The sequence below is a fragment of the Vulpes vulpes genome, chromosome 8, assembly GCF_048418805.1.
Source record: "Vulpes vulpes isolate BD-2025 chromosome 8, VulVul3, whole genome shotgun sequence".
In the NCBI taxonomy this organism is placed as follows: domain Eukaryota; kingdom Metazoa; phylum Chordata; class Mammalia; order Carnivora; family Canidae; genus Vulpes; species Vulpes vulpes.
Window position 1 is genome coordinate 95,931,353 of NC_132787.1, and position 17,319 is coordinate 95,948,671.

Below are 17,319 nucleotides of genomic sequence, written 5' to 3' on the forward strand. Positions count from 1 at the left end.
TAAAATAGCCATTCACTATAAAACACCTAAATATGAATTCAAATGAAATATTCTTTCTAAAATACGTCAATAAAAACAAGATCCCTCTGCCCATTCAAAGAAAGTAGTAACCTGCTAGAATACGAGTTAGAACATGGAATAACAGATTTATAGTCAGAACATTCATTAAACAGGAAGCATTTTTATAGCCTACAAAGATCCTCAGTAACTAATTCACACAGAAAATGAAACCCAACATGTATTAAAAAATCTGATAATACTATAGCTATAACATATTAAAATTTTAACATTATAGAATCAGTTTGACATCTAAAAAATTTAAGAGGAAATATGTCCCGTCAGTTTATTCCATAAGTGTAACTGCATTAGCAATATGCTAAAAGTACACTCGAAAAGCCTAAATAAAGATCTATTTCATCTGATAAGAAACCTATAAGAGAAAATTGGTTCTTCAAAATGAAGCCAGGAGCTCACTAATAGCAAGATTTATTAACCTGAGCTTTATGGGCCTTTAAGTTTTGTGAGACCCTTGAAATCGTCTGTAAAATGTCATGTATTTGTGCATGCATATATGGTTAAAAATGTTCTCCACTTTCATTACATTCTCAAAGGTCACCATTCCAAAAAAGAAAAGACAGTCCCGTATCATCTTATAATTAAGTGATTAGTCCCAGTTTATCCATTTATTCAGATTTTCTATAAAGTCTTACAGTACAGAATGTTTTCAATTTGGATAATTCTGGCATATAATAAAAATTTAAAGAATAAAAAGTAAATCTACAAAAACAATCTACTTTTTTAAAATAGCTACTTACCCTTTAACGGTTCCTCTGATACAATTTTTTCATTAGCGTGCGATGCTTTTACTGCTATTCTCAAATCCACTATGTTGTTTTCCTGTATTTCTTCAGTTGGTAGTTTTTCAAAAATGTTTTCAGCATAATTGATGTTATTCTTGAAACCATTAGGTGGTTCCCAAAATGAAGCTGAACACGTATCCAATGGAAAGGAACTTTGGGGATTATTGCACTGCCCAACATCAGCCTTCTCTCTCAGAGTTACGTTTCTAGAATATAATCTTTTACGGATACAGCTTTTCCTTAAGAGGTTCTGGTAGACTTCTTTCCTCTTTACAGTTCTCCCTTTTTGCTTTTGTTTCTCAGAGCAGGCACAACTTATATTTTCCCTTCTATAACAATTTTGATCTAACAATGGGAAGAGAGGCTTCCCCTGTAATTGAGGCTGGACTGTAGTAGATCCAGTACTAACTTCATCATTAAGACGATCCGAATCTTTACAATACGCTGCAAAACCAGAAGCAACTAACATATCTGCCAAATTGTTCTTCTCATGGATGACCTCTACTTTCAGTTTTGTTTCAAGATTATATGTCCTAAACTGAAAAACTAAGCCTGGTTTACTTAGGAAATCTTGAAAAAAACTTTTGGCTTCTACATTCCAGTGTTTCCCTTCAGCAGGTAAGATACCATGTAAGATACAAGGATAACTCAACCTTGGTAAATTCAAAAGTTCGACAGGAGCAACTTTCAGATTTTTTATATCTGAATAAGGTATGGAAACAGAAAATCCATAGTCGATCAACACAAGTAATAAAGATTGATTAGAGACCTCAGAAATTTCCACTCTATTCCACTGATCTTCCAATTCATATTTGAACAAACAACTAGCACCGGGAATTATGCACTCTTGAGGCACTCTTTGCAACTTTTCCGGTAGATCAGAAAGCAACACAAAGAGAGATTTCATTATGTCAAAGAAATCTTCTAACTGAACGCAGAAATCTGATGGATCAGAAATAGCAGTGGCAATACCAGAATATTGTTTTCCATTGTGGAGCTGGGCCCAAGTATATGATCTTGTTGTACAAGAGGACACAGTAGTCTTAGATTCCACACTCAAAATAGTTTCTGAAGATTTAAGTTTGTTTTCAACATGAACTTTATTTAAATTTAAATATTCCAAAAGTAACAGGCCATCTACCAGAATGTCTACTTTCCACACAGAGTCTAAATATTTCAGGAAAAGAATATTTATTTCCAAATGTGCAAATAAACCCACAATGGACTCAAATGGCCGGCTTTTAAAATTTTCAAACCAAATCCATTTACAAGGCACAGCTTGTCTTGGAATATTTCTAATTTCATTACTAAGCATCTTGGTATTACTGAAAGGTACTATTTCATACTTACCACGATCTACTAAAAAAACAAGCACTTTCTCATCAACACACTTCTTTGCAACTTTTGATCGATACCACTTCAAGGATTTTTTAGATTTTGCCAAGCACTCTAAACCTTTTTCAATATTTTCAATTGATAAAGAGGGTTTCTTTACTTCTTTGGCGATTAATACTGTTAAATCTGATAAGATTTTTTTATTTTTGGATAACTTCACATAAAAGATCCCACTTTTTGAGACATAAAGTATTTCAGACTTTTCAAGTTGTCCAGGTTTTAACTCTTCCAAAGGAATCTTAACCAGCTGTTGGCAGGATGGTTGAAGGATCTCAGGACCTTCACACTCGTTTGATTTTCCTTTCTTCATTTCATCATCCTCCCCAGAGCTCACCTTTTGAGAGACAGCCACAGGCAGCTGCAATACTGTTTTCCGTAGTTTTGAATATGCTGTCCATTTCAGTAATTCATTAATGATACACGTTCCGTCACAAATGATACTGACTTCCCATCTCCGCTCATGCTTTTTCAAAAATTCACAAGAAACTGTTTTGTTACTCACTTTTGATGTGAAAAAATCCACAGTGTTACTGTCCCATATTTCATCAGGCTCATTCCACTTGACTCCACTAAGAAAAGAATGGATTCCTAGCTGAGGAACAGTTAAGAATTCCCTCTGAAATTCATAAATTTTGGAAGCACTTATTACCGCAGTATTACCATAGTCAATAAATTCCACTTCAAAAGAATTTCCTGGCAAAATTCTCTTAATTACTGCTCTGTAGATGGCATGGTCACCAAAGTATTCTGCAATGACAAGGTCTCCCACCATAGGCTTCACTGATTTTCTCTCTTTCACTAAATTTGCTCTGCTTCCATTTAGAGCATCTGTGAGTCTGATGATTACATTTGCATTCTCAGCCAGCTGGATATGGAAACTTGCTGGATTACTGATATTAGAAACATATCCTTTAACTTTGGCATTCAAGTAGATTTGGGGTTGAGGAAGATCTTTGATCTGTGGTCTCATAAGATTAGATGGGTTTTGAGAGGCTGCTTGATTTAATTCTCCACTAAAACACTGTGATACAACCCTTACTGATCTGTGGCCCACATCATTTTCATCGAGAGCATGTGCAGATCCAGAGACACTTTTTACACCCTTACCTTTTAGTCCACTACTCAAAGAGTTCACTTTGGTTTTTGACACCGGTTCAATTTTGTAACAAACTGATGGTTTCAAAAGCTTGGCATATGTACTTCCAGGATTCATTAATTGATCTATTTTGCTTTCAGAATACATTACTAGATTAGTTTTATTTATCATATTATGATGATAATTGTTTTCTATTTTGCCTTTCAAAGAAACAGCAAGTCTTTCATTCTCACTTATTTTAGGACTCTTTTCCACACAGTGTGCTTGGTCACAATGTTTTTTTCCATAAGCATGAAGCAACATTTTAATTTCCTCATTTATATGTTGACATCCATCATACAATTCTATACCAAGCTGGCCATCTGACTCCCTGGACAATATTATTGCCCTTAACGGTTTTCCTAAGAAGTTATCTTCAAACCAGCCACTGATTTCTGCTGGAATATCTACATCTCTAAGATCTGACAAAAAACACTTAATAGCTTGCATGGGTGTAAACAGCAATTCTGGAAACTGATCTGAAATCGCCCTCAATGTACTTTCTTCTACTAACTGCTTATTTCCAAAGTCCACAAAATAGACCAGAAAATCAGTTAATGAATCCGTTGGCATTGCTAAAGCTCTGTAAGAGACACCATCCTCTATATACTTAGATATGCACAACCTCATTTTACTAGGATCATATTTTGGACAATTTTTGAGGTTACTAATCTCTACGATTTTTGTTTCTATCATCTCTAGGTCTTTAATATTTCTACTAAGTTGGCAATAAAACTTTTTGGGACTATATATGTGAGATATGTATATTTCTTCCTCGCTTCCAATTTTTATGTTAAAGGAAGAATAATAGTAACTGTAAAGACTAACTGAAGATGGGAATGGCTTTGATAACATACTATACTGTGCTGAGCCATGATTAATGAGAAATTCTCTTGCACTAGTAAGTGGAGATTGTAAATCCACCAAGTTATATAAACAGTTTGGATATATAAGAGCTAAGGCATAAACGACACAAGTCAATAACCCTCCAGAGGAAGAAATAAAATTCCTAAAGTCTCTGCATGCTTCTCTTGTCCAACAGAATTTACCACTGATGTGTTCAACTAAATGGTTAAGACTACATCTGAAGGCTTGGACTTCTAAAACAAGAAAACGTGGGTTAATAGCACAAATATCTTTAACTAAAACCCTTTCTTGGTAACCATAATCAACAAATACTATGTCAAATTCTTTTCTTGATACTTGAGTCAAAATAGCAGCTCTATACCACTTCCCATCTCTGGAATACTTAGCAACACAAGCAATCTGCCCAGTTTGATAAGGATCAGAATGAATGCTGTAATAATTCTGAATTTGATCCATTAGTAATTTTAGGTCTTCTAATTTACATTGAAGCTGGCATGAAAAGTCTCCTGGGCCATAATAAGAAGAACACTTGACTTCAAGGACTGTTCCTGGTTTAAACATATATTCTTTATAAGGTCGTATCGATTCCGGTCCCACAGACAAGGTAGAAGGATTTCTTAAATCTGAGAAGTTAACAGCTGGGGACTTTAACAAAGACAAGTTACTGTCTTTTAGCTTATTTGAATGATACTTCTTAGGTTTAGGTCCTTCAAGAAGGGCAGATAGGACTTTAATATTAACTTTGTTTTTACACTTTAAATTTAACACTGAATATTCACTTACAGATTTGGGGAGACATTCTGGTTCTACTTCCCAATATTCTGCATATCCAGCTTGTAACATGAGAGAGACAACATCAGTATTTTCTGAGGCTTCAATACTCTGAATATTTACAATGTACTTGTCATCTTTTCTTGCTATAACTTGAAGCAAAATTGCTTTGCTCAAGACAATTTTTTTAAAATAGTCAATTGCTGCCTTAACCCATAAATCTTCAACAGGAAATATATGTGCAAGTGAACAGCACATGGCTAAAGCAGGCAACTCACAAAACTCTGGAAGCAAAATTTTTACATCAAAAAATGGTATGGAATCAGTATTTCCATAATCTATAAAATAAACATTAATCTTATAACCATTAATTTCAGTGATGACAGCCCTGTAAAAGTATCTGTCCTTGCTGTATCTAGCACAGCATAATAATCCGGGCTCTGGATTTCTTAGAATCATTTCATCATTTTCACACAAGTCATAAGATTTGTTTATATTTTTCATTATATCTTGAAGTTCATGCTGATGTTCATTAGTGCGTACCCAGAAATTTGATGGGTTTAATACATAGGCCACAAAAGCAATATAGGCAGCCCGTATGTCCATCTCTACAGTTTTAACAGGAAAACCTACTTTCAAAGTGTTTTTATTTAGAGAGTCTATCGGCCGTTCGATATTTCCAGTAAAATGCTCAACTGCAAAGCTGTTTACATCAGAAGCATTAGTCTCCTTAAACATATTAGAGATTTTTGATTCAGACACTGGACAGAGTACTTGTGTGCCTACAGTCTTCAGCAGACACTTAGAATTAATTGTAGACTCCTGAGTTTGTAGTGTTACATAATACAAATGTTCATCCTTATTGAACCAATCAAGGTGTGCATATACTATTTGTCCTAACAAAGCTTGTTTAAATACACTCAGTTGAGATTTTCTGGCATCTCTATCTGGACTATGCAAATATGTCAGAGAACATGGAAATGAAAATAATGGTACTAAAATAAAATCCTGCTTAAGTTTCTTTACATGGATGGAGGGTATAGCCTCACTATTGCCATAATCCATGAACCAAATTTTCACTTGATTATTGGGCAAGAGCTGCTGAAGAATTCCTCTATGCCACTGCCCATTTCTTCTTTTGGCAACACAAAGTAGTCCAAAGTTATCACATGTGGGACTACTTTCTTGACTGGCTGTATCATAATGCAAAGTCATACACACTGTTAAGTTTTCTAATTCTGGAATCCATTTAATTAGCTGACAATAAAATTTACTTGGGCTCAATGCAGAGGATATCTTTATACTTTCAATACTGCCTACTGACAAAGTTGGCTGCAAATTACCCAGAATGTGTTGAATATCAAGTGAAGCATCATTATTACTTAATGGTAACTCAGGTCCTTTATGTTTTAGTAAATCTGATATTTCCTGTGGGAATTCTTTTAACATTTCCACAATAAGACGAAACGAATCCCCATCAATAAGTCTGCCTAATTGTAATTCAAGAACCTGTGATATAATTTTTGGCACTTCAAGAAGAAGCATTTGAAGAGGCAAAACAGCTTGTACACAGCCTTTCACTTGTAATCCTACTAATGACTTGAAGTAATTCAAAGCCTTAGGAGGCCATCTTTCCCCATTTGGTAGTATGTTGGCAAAAATACCAACTATTACCCGTGGCGGTAGCTCAAATAAGTTGCCACAGGCCGAAGCAACCTGTGTACTATTAACTTTTAGTTCTTTTCCATGATCTATGAGGAGCACTGTATAGAGTTCATTTTTCTTTTCCATGACTCTTCCTCTCTGCCATTCGCCAGATACACTTTCTTCTACCAAACAAAATTCATCAATGTCCACATTATTTTTTTCTTTGGGAATGTGCTGCATTTCCCGCTGTAATATGTGGTAGTCAAACTCACATTCAATATTATTTTTGCCTTGAAATTTCACCAGAATATCCTTGGGAAGACATTCTACATGTGATATTGTCAGATCCACGTCTAAAAACGTTGGTAACAGAGATGTAGAATCCATTTTCTAAAAACAAATAATAAGTACTAATTAGCTTCTGGGCAGACAGTTGTTATGATTAAGTGAAATTAGCCTTCTATAAATTTGAAATTAGCCTTTTTACAGGTTCAGTATGTAAACATAAACCTTAAAATCCTTATATGCCTGGGGTTCCTGGTTAAGTGTCAGACTCTTGATTTCAGCTCAGGTCATGATCTCAGGGTCCTGAGACAGAGCTTGAGTTAGGCTTCATATTAGATATGGAACCTACTTAAGTTTCTCCCTCTCTCCCTCTACCCCTATGCTGCTCGTGTGCTATTTCTTTTTTAAAAAATTATGTGCCTGTTTTTCAAACTAAACATATTGGTTTAAAAATTACATTTTTATTCTGTTCAATATACCTAACTTCACTGCCTTCTACTTTCAAAAAATTTGACTGAAATAACCACACTTGGAAAAATAGGAGAACAATTTTCTAGAAACTTCCAAGTTTCTCCTAGATATTAGACAGATGTAGTACAAGAAGGAAGCCAAGTAAAGGCAACTGGAGACTTCTTTCTACTGCTGTAAGAACACTACTTTCCCTCATGCAGACTTCTTCTAACAACCTATAACTCAAAGAGGTGAATCCTAGAAGCAAGGGCAGATGGTGAACCCACCAGGGACACAAAGTTTATACTCCCCACTCTCAATTAGTAACATTTGGACCCTATCAGTATCACTATACAACTTCTGGATTGTTCTTTGAGGGGGCAATAGGCTAACTCCTGAACACCATTAAGGAAAACCAGGCATGGAAAGACCCTAAAGCAAATGAGGTGCATCTGGGTTTTGTCACTGGTATGGCTGACCACAAAAAGTATGGAGGGAAAAGAAATCTTCAGCAGAGGCAAAGCTCTCTACTCTAACTATGGCTCCAGCTAATTTTCTCTAAACTGTTGGGACTCTAAAAGTAAAACCAATATTCAAGTATAAAATATTCCCCAAATTCAGGCTAGAACCAACATCTATTGTTACAGGACACATCTCAGCTCCTACTTGACCTGGAGTTAATGCTTTACAACTATCAATTTCTTTTTATGATGAGAAAAATACTGGACCTTAAAAAAGAAAATCACTTAAAAAGCCAAGGAAATACTCCTCTAAGGAATAAATATGAGACAGCAAATAATTGTTTTCCAAAAGTCTGATTTCTGTTTTCAAAAGGTCAAAAGAACACATTTTTATATGAGTAAGTGGTCAAGATGCAGCAACCGAATTAGAAAAATACACATAAGGAATTTAAAACTGCCATGGGGAAAGTCAACACAAAATAAAGGTAAACAGAATAGAAAAAAATTGAGAGAATACCCCAAAATTCAGAAGATAAAAAGAAATATAGAAGACAGGAATATAAAATCTTATCAAAGTATAAATGTTCTCTCAGAGATCAACAGATGTTTTTTCTAAGACTTAAAAGCCTAATTCCAAAAGCTGAAACTGGCCACTGGAAAGCTAGAGAAAGGGTTAAGATTTAGGGACATCTGGGTACCAACTATGGGTTTTTATTTCCTTCTACATAATTAATTAGGTGGTAATCACTATGGTCTGAACTACAGACTACAGCTATGCTTATTTGACCCTGGAGTCTAAAAAATTAAAATATCAAGTCAATGGACTAAATTCACTAAAAACTTTCATTAGAATAAATCATAACACTTCAAGACAAGAAAGGCCTTAAGCGACTGTTATTTAAAATCACAGGCCTGTACTAAACTTCCAGACCTGAGTCAGTTTATAGATCTGTATCATTCCTTATACAGAGGGAAGACCAGGTACTCAAGAAAGGATCCTGTACTAGAACACAAGAAAATTCTTTCTGGCATTCACCCAAAAGGTCATGTGACCATTCATCTAATAGGAAAAAGAAAAACAAAACACTTAAGTCTTTTAGGAACTACACTTCTCTTTAGGTATAAAAAGCAAACGTAGGATTTTTTCATTAAATGAATATATACAATATGAGCCAAAAGAAAACCTAAACACACAAAGAAGTTAAATGGCATACTCAAACTACCAGAAGCCTATTCCTCCACACTACTTAACCTTCCTTCAAACAATATAAATGGCTTCATGTGGAGTTTCACAGGAGGAGGGAGAAAAAAGCCCGAGCCTAGTTTGCATATGCTCTCATCTAATGCCAGTAACATCTAGAAATTGCTGAAGCACTGGAGTGGCCTTGCCTGAGAATCAAAATGAAATAGTCACAATTGTAGAACTAAGAGTACCTTTACTGTGCTTGAAGAAATTACTAGCGTTAATAATCTATTCCTATTAATGGGCAATAGCTAATTCCACAGGATGATTAGTAATTCAATGGAGAAAGACTGAAGGACTTACAAGTAAGTCTGAAGAAGAGAAATGTGGATGAGCCCCTAAGAATTGACACATAAGTTTGTAGGTCCAAAGGCCCCTACTATGGAAAAGAGGTTTTGTTTTGTTTTTTGAGAGGGAGGATGCAGAGAGAGAGGAAGACAGAATTTCCACATTGAGCATGGAGCCCATCACAGGACTCAGTCTCACAACCCTAAGATCATGACCTGAGCTGAAATCAAGAGCTGATGCCCAACCGACTGAGCCATGCAAGTGTCCTGGAAAAGATTCTTGACTGAGGAGACAATCTATTCTGTAGGTGTCAGCCTCCTTCACCTACCTCTTCAATGCTGGCTTAATAGGATCATGAAGAAAGTTCCCAATGCCATGGATAAAGCTCTACCCTTGTGTTTTTGAAGCTCAAAATATAACAATTTAGAGAATTAGGAGGAAAAAAAAAAAAACCAGGGAATTTAAGACCAAACATGTTCAACTAATCTTTGACAAAGCAGGAAAGAATATCTAATGGAATAAAGACAGCCTCTTCAACAAACGGTGTTGGGAAAACTGGACAGCAACACATGAGAGAATTAAGCTGGACCACTTTCGTACACTATACGTGAAAATAAAAGACCTAAACATGAGACAGGAAACCCTCAAAATCCTAGAGGAAGACACCTCGGCCACAGCAACTTCTTACTAGACACATCGGTGAAGGCAAGGGAAACAAAAGCAAAAATGAACTATTGGGACTTCATCAGGATAAATAGCTTCTGTACAATGAAGGAAGTAATCAAAAATTTGCAGATGTCATGGTAAAGTGTTAGTATCCATGACCTATAAAGAACTTATCAAATAACACCCCCCAAAAACAGGTAATACAGTTAAGAAACAGACAAAAAGACATGAATAGACAATTTCCCAAAGACCTACAGATAGCTAGCAGACACATGAAAAAAGCCTCAACATCATTCATTGGGGAAATACAAATCAAAACCACAATGAAATACCACCTCAAACCCATCAGAATGGCTAAAATTAACAAGGCAGGAGACAACAAATGTTGGCGAGGATCCTGAGAAAAGGGAACCCTCTTACACTGTAGTGGGAAAGCAAACTGGTGCAGCCACTGTGGAAAACAGTATGGAGGTTCCTCAAAAAGTTAAAAATAGGGCAACCCGGTGGCTCAGCGGTTTAGCGCCACCTTCAGCCCAGGGTGTGATCCTGGAGACGCTGGACTGGATCCAGTCCCACGTCGGGTTCCCTGCATGGAGCCTGCTTCTCCCTCTGCCTGTGTGTCTGCCTCTCTCTCTCTCTCCCTGTGTCTCTAGTGAATAAATAAACAAAATATTTATTTAAAAAAAGTTAAAAATAGAACCACCCTGAGATCCAACAATTGCACTACTAGATATTTACCCAAAGGATACAAAAATACACATGCACCCCAGTGTTCATAGTAGCATTATCAGCAATAACCAAAGTCTGGAAAGACCCAAATGTCCATTGATGAAAGGAAAAAGAAGTTATGCAGATATATAAATATAGAGAGATAGATTTAGATAGATAAATATATTTAGGTATAGATAGAAATATTTAGATATATACACACACAATGGACTATTACTCAACCATCACAAAGAATGGAATCCTGCATTTGCAAGACAGACCTAGAGGATATAATGCTAAGTGCTAGAAGTCAGAGAAAGACAGATACTATATGATCTCACTTATATGTGGAATTTCAGAAATAAAACAGATGAACATGGGGGAAGGAAAGGAAAAAGGAGATAAAATAGAGAGGGAGGGATCCCTGGGTGGCTCAGTGGTTTGGCGCCTGCCTTTGGCCCAGGACGTGATCCTGGAGTCCCGGGATCGAGTCCCACATCGGGCTCCCTGCTTGGAGCCTGCTTCTCCCTCTGCCTGTGTCTCTGCCTCTCTCTGTGTGTCTCTCATGAATAAATAAATAAAATCTTATAAAATTTTATAAAATAAAATAAAATAAAATAAAATAGAATAAAACAGAGAGGGAGGCAAATCATAAGAGAACCTTAACTACAGAGAACAAACTGAGGGTTACTATAGGGGAGGTGGGAGGGTGAGAGAATGGGTTAAATGGATGATGGGCATTAAGGGGGCCACTTGTTGTGAGGAGCACTGGGTGTTGTATGTAAGTGAAGAATCACTAAATTATACTCCTAAAACCAAATATCATGCTATATGTTAACTAGAATAAAAAAATAAAACCAAACATGTTTTTAAGCAGTGGTTTTTTATACAATGGACATTTAAAGACCTAATTTAAACCAAGATGTTCTAGATCCAATAACCTTTACACAATATTCTATTCTTCAGACTATTACCATATTCATGAAAGTACTTTGCATACACAAGATTTAGATGTCAGGAAAGGATTTTTACTGAAGATTCAATTGTGTGAGATCTGGGGAACTGTTTCTTAGAATCAGATTCTAAATTTGTAAAATGAGAGGGCTGAATTAGACTTTTTCAAACTTTTTTTTTGGCAACAATAGCAGCAAAAATCCTTAACCTAATGGAAGATGCAGAAAATAGAAAACCTAAAACTCCTATAAATTGGATTCATAAATGGGATTTCTAGTCATTTCATAAGTTGATACAATTTACTTATTAAAAAGCCAGAAAATGATAACAAAACTAGTTTAATACAACCTTCATCATACAGTTTTCCTTATCATTGTATTGGATAGAACAGCAGTAAATCAGGTTCAGACATATGTAATAAGTCTACAATTATATATGATCAGATACAGATTCAAATATAGATAAAACCACAACTTAATAATCAATAAATTAATCTGATGACACAACTAGTGCTTGATCTTTACTTTTAAATTTATGCTATTTGAGGGTTGTCTCAGTGGCTGAGCATCTGCCTTCAGCTCAGGGCATGATCCCTGGGATCCTGGAATTGAGTCCTATGTCAGGGTCCCTGTGGGGATCCTGCTTCTCCCTCTGCCTTTGTTTCTGCCTCTGTGTCTCTCATGAACAACTAAAATATTTTTAAAGAAATAAATTTATATTATTTGGATGTTTTCTTTTGTAAAAAAAAAAAGACTTTAAAATTAAATTCAAGTCAAAAATCAAACTCATGAATTAAATTTAAATAAAAATTCACAGCATCACAGTTCCCCTATGGTTTGTGGAAAATACAACCTATAAATGCCTTAAGAATAGATATGGAGAGCCCTTCCCACACTAAAATTCCCTGATTCTATAGAATACATATTACAGATGTCCTCTCAATGTTTGCCAACTACCTACGAATTCACATCTAATAAGTCTAGACCAGTGAGATCCAACAGAAACAGCTGATCCATATATGTAACTTTAAATTTTAAAGTTTTAAAGTCTCTAAAGGAAATGTAAATGTCTTTCCTTCTATTTAGAGCTCCTTATAACACTATTATTTTTAAGGAGGTTGTCAGTACATTAGTGTAACTGATCTTCACGATAAGACTGTCACTTTTCAGGCCAAGAGTGTGAAGATAAGAAATTCAGGAGCTTGAATTTAGGTTCTGATTCACTCCAGTTCTCTATATACATTACTCCCACTGTTTCACACTGCTCCTTCAACTAAGTCACATCATTATGGACAAGCACTAAAAATGGAAGACACAAATCCAAAAACAGATATACAAACAAAATTGGGGAAAGCACCTTATGGAATAGAATCTGTTTACTAATTCTCTTTTTCAAAACTTAACATAGTTCTGATAAAACTCTGATTAGCAGTACTCTGGCAAGGTAACCATGTTCCAAAAGACTGAATCAAATTAAGCATCTATGCCCTGGTTTTCCTTCTTTTTTCTCTATTCAAGTTGATTTCTAGGTCTTTTAGGACACTGATGCAGTAGAAATAAGACAGTATTTTTTTAATCTGCATATTTCAAACACAGCTTCCATTTTAACATCCCTCACCCAAGGGCTTTTGTGTCCCATAGGAAACATATGACGAGGTCTACAGATAGATTTTCTTGTCATAACTGGGCTGGGGTGGGGGCAGGAATAGCTACTGACATGTAGCAGGTAGAGACCAGAGATGCTGCTAAATATCAGGGTATAACCCATCTCCCCACCCACCCACAAAAAACTTTTGTTCTTTTGTCCAGTCCAAATTGTCAATAGTGTGAAGGCTAAGAAACACTGCTTTACTGGAAGCAAATACCAGGGAGGTTAAGAGAACAATTTTTTTTTTAACTAAATAAGAGAAAATAGACTTTTTTTTTTTTTTTTTTTTTTTTTTTTTTGCTAAAGAAGGCTTTCAAGAGACAAAACCTAAAGGCTACAAAAACAAGTTAATGCATAAAGTCGTAGGGAAAAGAAATGAAGCTAGGACAAAATTAAAATCCATATAATCTACCACATGCAAGATTTGCTCAGGTCAAGCATCTTCAATCATACTTGACTCCACTTTTTCGTATCCTACACACAATCCACCAGGAGCGCCTACAGGGTTTATCCTCAGGGCACATAATTCTGATGGCTTCTTCCATCTCTGCTGATACATCCCTGGCCCAAACTACCATCTTATCATCTGTAATACCAGATTCCTAACTTATCTTCCTGCTTCTGTCCTTAATCTCACTAACCCACCACTACCCTTAGTCCTATAATCATAATGACCTTTTTTAAAATCTAAGACATAACATGCACTTCTATGCTTGAACACATGAGTAGCTCCTAATTACACACAGTGTGAAACCTAAAGCTGTCACAATGGCTTAGGGAGTCCTACAAGATCTAACCACTACCACTAGGACCTCACTGCCACTGCCCCAACACATACACATGTTTTTCTGTTATCTTATTCCTACTACACTCATTATGCTGTAGCTACAGTGCCTTTCCGTCTCTCAAACTTCCTGCATCTGGGTTTTGGGCTTATTTACCTCCAAGCACAGCTTGCTTCTTTACCACCTTCAAGTTTTTGTCAGATGTTTTCTTTCAGGTGAAGCATTCCCTGACCACTCAATTTAAACCACAACCTTCACCTAAGTTAGTCGTCTCTGGACCCCTCCCTAACCTAACACCAAAAAAAAAAAAAAAAAAAAAAAGTTATCTTAAACCAGTGGGTCTCAAATATTTGGTCTCAGGACCCTTATACTCCTATAAATTAATGAGGAACTTATTATGGACTGAGTCTTTGTGGCCTCCCCCACAAAGTCATACATTGAAACTATCTCCCAGTGTGGTGGTATTAGAAGGAAGGGTCTTTGGGAGTTAATTAGGATTAGAGGAGGGCATGAAGATGAAACCCTCAGGATTGTGATTAGTACACCGATTGGAGTCACAAAAGAACTTCTCTCTGCTCTCTGCCATACAGGGATACCTTAAGAACACAGTCATCTAAAATCTGTAAACCAGCAAGTAGGCTCTCACCAGATCTGCAAACACCTTGATCTCGGACTTCCAACCATGCAGGATCATGAGAAATTTCTGTTGTTTACAGTCCAACTAGTATAAGGCATTTTGTCAGAGCAGCCCAAGCTAAGACAAACACCAAAGGGTGTTTATATAGCTTCTTTCAATGTTTACTATATTAGAAAAACATTTCTTAAATACTCATTTCCTCACACCAGTCAAAATGGCTAGAACTAACAAGGCAGCAAAGGGCAGGTGTCGGCGAGGATCTGGAGAAAGGAGAACCCTCATACACTGTTGGTAGGAATGCAAACTGGTGCAACAACTCTGGAAGACAGTATGGAGGTTCCTCAAGAAGTTGAAAATAGAGCTACCCTAGGACCCAGCAATTGCACTACTGGATTTTTACCCCAACGGTGCAAATGTAGTGATCTGAAGGGGCACCTGCATCCCAATGTTTACAGCAATATCCACAACAGCCAAACTTTAGAAAGAGCCCAGATGTCGATCAACAGAGGAATGGATAAAGGTATGGCGTGTGTGTATATATACACACACACAGGACTACTACTCAGCCATCAAAAAAAAATGAAAGCTTGCCATTTGCAAAGACATGGATGGAACTAGAGGACATTATCCTTAGTGAAATAAGTCAATCAGTGAAAGAACTATTATATGATCTCACTCGTGGAATTTAAGAAACAAAACAGAGAAGCATAGGGAAAGAGAGGAAAGAAGATGATAAAATCTGAGAGGGAGACAAACCATAAGAGACTCCTTCTAATCATAAGAAACAAACTGAGGGTGGCCAAGGGATGGGGGTGGAGGGTAGGGTAATTGGGTGATGGACATTAAGGAGGGCATATGATGTCATGAGTACTGGGTGTTTTATAAGACTGATGAATCCCCGACCTCTACCTCTGAAACCAATAATACATTATGTTAATAGAAATTAAATTTTAAAAAATAAAGAGGCAGAAGACATGAGGAAAAAGATTCATTTCAAAATCATAATAAAGGGATCCCTGGGTGGCTCAGCAATTTAGCGCCTGCCTTCGTCCCAGGCCATGATCCTGGAGTCCCGGGATCGAGTCCGCATCAGGTTCCCTGCATGGAGCCTGCTTCTCCCTCTGCCTGTGTCTCTGCTTCTCTCTCTCAGTCTCTGTCTCTCATGAATAAATAAATAAATAAATCTTTAAAAAACAAAAAAAAATCATAATAAACCCATCAAATAGGTTTTCATGAAAGATATTTTTCAAAACCAAGAACAGAAGAGGGACATGGTTTTTACAATTTTTGCAAATCTCAATGTCTGCTTGATAGAAAATAGCTGGATTCTCTGAGCTGTCTCAACATTGTGTTTCAATAGACTATTTTGGGTAAAGTAGGTGAATAAAATCTGGCCACACACAGATATGTAATTAGAGAAGAGAGTAGTATTTTAGTAGCTTTAGTAGCTTTTTCACAGAACTGAAGACACTCTTCTCTGATAGTCACAAAAACTCAATAGGGGATAGTTTCTTGGACATTATTTACAACATGGAAACATTAAACCCTATAAATGAACTTTTTGTACTCTTAAGATCTCTTGGGATTTGAATGGAGTTTTAAAATATGAATGATTTGCTTGACAATACTAGTTCAGAATTATGCAGAACTACCATATACTGACATATTGCATTACCCAATATCTCAAAAATCAAATATCACAACCAACCTCATCAGACAACACAAGTATTGAGAAGCTCTAAAACTTGAAGGGACAGGCACAAGTTTTCCAACTTTATAATTTTGGCTTTAAAGCGTGAATTTAAATCATAAATAAATACAGTCTGTTTTCCTTAAAGTATCAAGCTTCCTTCACTCACTTGAGTAAAGGTCTACAAAATACTCAATCTGAATAACCATAGTTTGTCTCCTGAGGTGGAACCTCATAATGGTTGTGTAACTGATCAGCAATAAAAAGGTACAAAGTATTGATAACCACCACATCATAGATGAATCTCCAAATTACTCTGGTCTACTTCTCCCTCTCCTCTCTCTCTCTGCCCTTTTCCCTACCCGCCTTGCTTGTGGTCTCTCATGTTCTCTCAAATAAATCAAATCTTCATTAATGTGAGCATTCAGTAATAGTTGCTTCAGAACTTGTATTTCATACAGATTTGAAATATTACCAGTAAACTTAATTTTTGTTAAAAAATTATTCTGAAGGAAAGCAAACTAAGAATGTATACTGCAGGGATCCCTGGGTGGCGCAGCGGTTTGGCGCCTGCCTTTGGCCCAGGGCGCGATCCTGGAGATCCGGGATCGAATCCCACGTCGGGCTCCTGGTGCATGGAGCCTGCTTTTCCCTCTGCCTGTGTCTCTGCCTCTGTGTGTGTGTGTGTGTGTGTGTGTGACTATCATAAATAAATAAAAAAAAATTAAAAAAAAATGTATACTGCATTCCATTCATATGAAATTCTAGAAAATGCAAACTAATCTATAATGAGGGAAAGCAGACCAGAGTTGCCTGGGGAAGAGCCAGAA

General features: G+C 36.4%; 1 protein-coding gene across 17 annotated transcripts in view; it reads right to left on the bottom strand.

The window, feature by feature from the left end:
- Window positions 1–17,319, bottom strand: part of TDRD15 (tudor domain containing 15) — an 82,358-nt gene that overhangs the window by 19,944 nt on the left and 45,095 nt on the right. For 15 of the 17 annotated variants that reach the window (XM_072767600.1, XM_072767599.1, XM_072767596.1 and 12 more), the window contains one exon: window positions 816–7,065. The exons of the other annotated variants lie outside the window; for them this stretch is intronic. In XM_072767600.1, the coding sequence (XP_072623701.1) occupies window positions 816–7,065 (6,250 nt within the window). The remainder of the gene's footprint in view (window positions 1–815; window positions 7,066–17,319) is intronic. 17 annotated transcript variants of the gene reach the window in all.